The sequence below is a fragment of the Lagopus leucura genome, unplaced genomic scaffold, assembly GCF_019238085.1.
Source record: "Lagopus leucura isolate 7727_CA_CO unplaced genomic scaffold, USGS_WTPT01 Super-Scaffold_100001, whole genome shotgun sequence".
Taxonomy (NCBI): domain Eukaryota; kingdom Metazoa; phylum Chordata; class Aves; order Galliformes; family Phasianidae; genus Lagopus; species Lagopus leucura.
This window is the reverse complement of record NW_024962262.1, coordinates 95679287-95684876: the sequence shown is the minus strand read 5'-3', so window position 1 is coordinate 95684876 and position 5590 is coordinate 95679287. Positions and strand designations below refer to the sequence as shown.

General features: G+C 40.8%; 1 protein-coding gene across 3 annotated transcripts in view; it reads right to left on the bottom strand.

Annotated features, from left to right (window-relative positions):
• Nucleotides 1-186: 186 nt before the first annotated feature.
• Nucleotides 187-5590, bottom strand: part of CLDND1 (claudin domain containing 1) — an 8225-nt gene continuing 2821 nt past the window's right edge. For 2 of the 3 annotated variants that reach the window (XM_042868436.1, XM_042868435.1), the window contains exons 3-6: nt 2810-3103; nt 2004-2111; nt 1508-1645; nt 187-1403 (exon numbers count right to left, since the gene is read on the bottom strand). In XM_042868436.1, the coding sequence (XP_042724370.1) occupies nt 1183-1403; nt 1508-1645; nt 2004-2111; nt 2810-3098 (756 nt within the window). In that variant the 5' untranslated portion in view covers nt 3099-3103 and the 3' untranslated portion in view covers nt 187-1182. The remainder of the gene's footprint in view (nt 1404-1507; nt 1646-2003; nt 2112-2809; nt 3104-5590) is intronic. The other variant, XM_042868437.1, reaches the window with a different exon arrangement.

Here is a 5590-nt window from a genome sequence, read left to right as displayed (position 1 = left end):
GCCATCCACACGCCATCCACACGCCATCCACACGCCATCCACACGCCTAACAAAATGTATTTGTTTTTGGTGATATTTCCCTGACTACAGAGAGATGCATAGTTCTCCTCCCCCTTCCCCCATTCCTCCCCCAGTCCTTCTAGTGTACTCCTTCCCTATCCCAACAAATCCACACAACATCAGAAGTTTCTGAGGACTGTTTTATTTCACTTAACCAATAGATCTGAGACAAGGTGGGAATTGAGCAGCACCTTTTAAAAAAAACAAACCCTGTTATGTGCTACATAGGTAAAATAAGAGCATTTACAAAAGTTTGTATTATGTACATATACACACACATACTAAATCAAATTCCAAGTGAAAAAGGTTGTAAAGGTTTGCCTTCAATACAACAGGAGATAGGAAAGCCTTATTTCACTACAAGCAAAAGCACAAGATTAGAGCGCACGACCACAGGTAGTGCAGGTACCTGGAAGCAGCGTACCTAGCATAGCAAGAAGTTCCACATAGGGAAACTTCTCTTTCACAGCAAAAGCAGCACAGTTTCTCTGTTTAGCAAAGTGTGCTGTGCAACCACTTCCAGGGCCAGCTGCTCTGCTTACATCAGTTTTGGTGGAAGCCATAGAAAGTAACAATCTAGCAAGAGTAAGAGACCCAAAGATAAGCTACAGCACTGATTTAACTACAGTACTTCCATAAGACAGGTTCCTCTTTCTCCACGTGTCTTGTCTCCTCTATGGCCTATGGAGAGTGCCCAAACAGTGATTATTTATAATTTCCTCTCCGCAGTTCCCATTCTTGCCTACCTGCATCTTTTCCTATCTCACTTCCACATCACAACGCCTTCCCTATATCCTCTGTCAGGCTGATAGAGTAATAAAATTAAGAGAAAATATACATTTAACTAAGAGGATATTCAAAGAAAAGTCAACTAAAGAAAACTTACATATATATATATATATATTAAAAACCATTTTTTAGAAACCAAGTTCTGCAGACTTCTGGCAAAGTTTGGTCATTCAGCCCAAAGGTCTTTGTCTTCAGGGCCTCCAAGCTATACTGTATCAACTGGCAAGAAGAAAGCAGTACGAGGCCAAATTTCTGTCTAAAAGAACAATAAAAGTAATAAGAGTTGAGGGGAGTGTGTCACATGGAAACCTAATACTTGCATAGCAGCATTTACTATGCTACACGGTATGCTTTCAAGAGAGTGAATTCCTTTCTGTTGGTACGAGCTGCCCAGATGAAAAGAGCAGCTGCCATGAACTGCAAAGGTGCTGAGACACAGGCTAGGCAGAAGGACCAGCCAAATTCACCCCTCACATCACCAGGTAGGGGCAGCTTCTTATGAAGCAGCTCAATCCCAGCTACATAGCAGCCAACCAGGCCCAGTGTACAAAGTCCTGGAGAAAACAGAAGAAAGTGCAGTTAGTTTGCTGCTGAAGCACTCTGGCTATCACTAAGAGCTCATAGAGGAGGGAGAATAAGCGGATGGCAGAGGACCTACCTGCAAGAAAATGGAGGACTCCAGTGGCAATGGCAGGGTACAGGCTGCGACAGGCGCATGCACAGAGCCCAATCAGAGCTCCAAAGCACATGAGACCGAGGCTGACAAATGGCAGGAGAAACTGCAATCGCCAGAGATCTGCACATTAAAGAAACATATAAGCCAGGTTTATTGAACTGACCTGCTCCACCATGCTCCTTTCCACCCACACTCCTTCATCGGTTTATCTAAAAAGGACAAAAGGCTCTGAAGAAGAAAGAACTTTAAACTTCCACATTCCTGTGGAACACCTAAGCTTTCCTTTAAAGCTTTGACCTACTACCTATGCTACAGTAAAATAATAATAAAAAAAAAAAAAAGCAACAACACACAAAAGCACCAACAAACTGCAGAGCAAGATGCAGACGTTGTCTCATCAGCAACTGCATTCGGAAAACCCCATTCTGCTTTTTTAAAATCCCACTGTTGTTACCTGCAAGATGTGAAAGACACTTACAAGTTCTATTCAAATCTGTGCCACTGTTGTGATTTCCAGGCTCTATGTACTTCTCCATAAACTGATCAGAGAGGGAAAAACTGATGCAGTTTGTAGTCATATCAGTTTCTGGAACAACAGCAACAAAGAAAAACAACAAAACATCACAGACAATTGCCTTTAGTTTTTTTTCCCCCAACTCCCCTTCTCTGTTCAATTCTCCTAAGCATTTAAACTGGAAAGCTCCTCCATGTAAAATTTTAGACTAAGAAAAAAATACTTCCTAAAACAGTTTTTAGGATATCTCAACAGCAAGGATAACGTAGTTAGTAGAACAAAGCATAGCATTACATATGCAGAATTTCCACCAACTTCTTTATAGCAACCACCATTTGTCAAAAATCAGTCATTCTATATCCAACAGCTCCAAATTCTGCTGATGCCACAGTGGAGCATTTGTGACATGTGAGGAAAACAAATAACCATCTAAAAGGAGCAAGTGTTGCCTTGTTTTGGTCCCCCCACTTTGATCTCACCTAAGCAGAAGATAACTGGCAGAGCCATAATAACTGCATCACCTTTTGGGCAGCAGATGCAAAAAAAGCACACAACAACTCAAGTTATACCAGACTAAATTTAGATCAAATACAATATACCAAATTCAGATTCTGTAGCATTGACAGGCACAGATCATTTCTCATATCACTTCTAAAGAAGTTTACATTGCCATTACTAAAAAGCAAACATACAAGTTAGAAATAAGCTTCCCAGGTGAGAAAAGTACCACTTTAGTCAAAGTTGTGAAGTGTTAATTAGTCCAGAGATACCTGGTGGGCTGTACCAGTGAGAGTTTTTGGGTACAGTGATGCACCTCCTCCACAACCCAACTGTGCCATTGCACCGGAAGAGTGCATCTGTGTAGGTCTTCTCATCTGCCTCTTCACTGACAAATTCCTCCCAGATGCTCCTGCCAGCTTCAGTGATGTTCTCAGCAGGGGACAGAGTGTGGTACTCATACCAAAAATCAGTGCCCAAGGAAGCTGCCATATATATGGTGGAGATGAGGCTGAGAACACACGCAATTACCAGTGCTGTAGCAAAACGGTTATCCATCATTGCTGCTGAAATGAAAGAGAAGGTCCAAGTGAGTAACTTTTCTGATGCTAAAAACAAAGTTATCTTAGCAACATCAGCCTCAAGACATCATTCCTATAATGCAATATTTCTTTAGGATATGCATCTTTTTCTTTTCCAAGATGCCAGAAGCACAGAAATGCTACGTCTACTGTGTTACTCCATGCTCACTGGAAATGTGAATTCCAGGCACAGGTATCACTCTTGTCCCAGCCTCTATACATCACCCCAAGAGAGCAACAGCAATTCTGCCTCCAAAGCAGATGGCACAGCTCACTTGCACTTCTCTTCTTGACTGTAGGCAACCACAGAAAGCAGAGAATACAACTACAGCACTCAGCCAGAAGATTTACCTTCCCTTAAAGAGATTAGCAAGTGTAGAAGCTACTTTTAGCCTACCACTCCATATGGCTTTCACAGCTTGTGTTTACAGCAAAGGTAGGAATCATGCATATGCCAAAAAGCCTTTTCCAGACTGTTCACAAAGGGCAGCCATGGCAAAATACTGGAATGCCTTTTAGGAAACTGCAAAGTGATCTAGGCACTACAAACACAAAAGAAGCAAGGAAGGACAGGTATGGAAATTACACTAAATTCTGAGATAATGCTACACCATATGCAGAGGCATTTCTGAAGAACTACAATACTGCCAAGAGAATGCCTTGTTTCATGGGCATTAGATGACAATACCTTCACATACCACCAGGACCACCTTGTTCTGGCTCCCTGTAAGAGACAACCAAGGCCTTCCTTCACAGGCCCACATCAAATCACAAACTCAGAGGCAAAGGCAGCATAGGAGAAAACTGATAAGACATGCACTTACATTTGGACAATACTGTGTCTGTAATGAGCAACTGATTGCTAATACACAACGTTTTCTAGATACTGCAATGTCAGATGACTTTGAAATGTTTGTCATGTGTTTACAGTACTCAAATTTATGGATTATGATAAATAAGAGCTTGATGCTCTTGCCAAATGAAATATCAACTGAAGTCACTTCCGCAGCTAAAGCTGTTCTGGTGTTATGAGCTACCACACAATCTAATCAGTTCTTCTCTACTGCTCATTTTACCTTCCTTCCCCTGCACATCTTGATCAGTTTTTTTAATTTTAGTTTAGCTCCTTTGAAGTTGAATGAATTGGGAACAACAAATGCCCAAACACACAACATTCACCAAAAAAAAAAAAAAAAAAAAGAAAAAAAGAGTGCTCAAGTCAGATGTTTCAATACAACTTTCTAAACTATGTGAAACAGCACAAAATAAGCAGGAAATTTCAAAGGCATTAATATCTGTTAGGCATTAATATCATTAATATCTGTTGCTAACCATGTCATTTCTTTTCCCTGCTCCTCTACTTGGTTCAAATCTGCTAATGGAGTTGAGAGTGAAAGATTATGTACACTTATATCATTCCCCATACCTCATTTCTATATTGGAAGAGAGATTATTACAGACAGTATTACTGCTTATTAGAAGTGATCAAGATTAGAACTGATGTTTTTCTGAACTAAAAAATAGCATCCACTTGAAACACCACAACACTTGCAACACTAAAAAGCAATCTACAAGCTCTGAACCTTTATAAGCTATGCAATCATATCAGCAGGAAGAAATCTTATCTGGGCTTATTTATCCAGAAGACACAGCAACAAGATTTAGAAGCAAATATTTTGTGTACTGTTCAATCTTAAGTTTCATACTTGCATTGTCCCTTGACATTCTAGGACCTAGCTCAAAGTACGCAGGGCACTGGAGGAGCAGAAGAGGAACACAGCAGGCAAATTCAAGCACCTCCTAGCATTCATTATCCATGGCCACCCACTGATGTTCAACCATGTAACACCAGCACATTCAGCCTGCAGGCTGTACGTGGTCCAGACCACCCTGCAGCCATCTCCTGCCTCACATCATCGTGGCAGCAGCTCTGCCCCACTGAGGGGGCACAACCATTGCTCACAACAACCACACAGCAGTGTACAGCTGGCACTGTCTGACACAGGGCACTGGCACAGGGCAGTGCTGACTTAAGTGATGGCAAATAACATCACGCACTTTGATACATTGACTGAACATAACAGTTCTGTGTACAAAGAAAATATGCAGTCATGCTTTCATTTAAATAAAGGAATTTGAGAATAAGTTTCAAGATCTCAAAAAACATCAATTCCTTCATTTATGACTATTTTTAGATGACAAATATATTTACCTGAAAATTCTCAAATTGAACGCAGAGTTGCACTCAAGTATTCAACTCAAGTCTGATTATCTCTCTCTACTGGATTTATATAAGCCCTCCATTACAAGAGGAAAAACATCCCTCACTTCACCTTTCTCATTTCATCACTTTTTGGCAGTATGTACATTTGTCAGCAACTATGATGAAGCACAAAGAGTAAAATTCCTTAGAAAAAAAAAATTATCTCTCTCTCTCTCTCTCTCTCTCTCTCTCTCTCTCTCTCTCTCTCT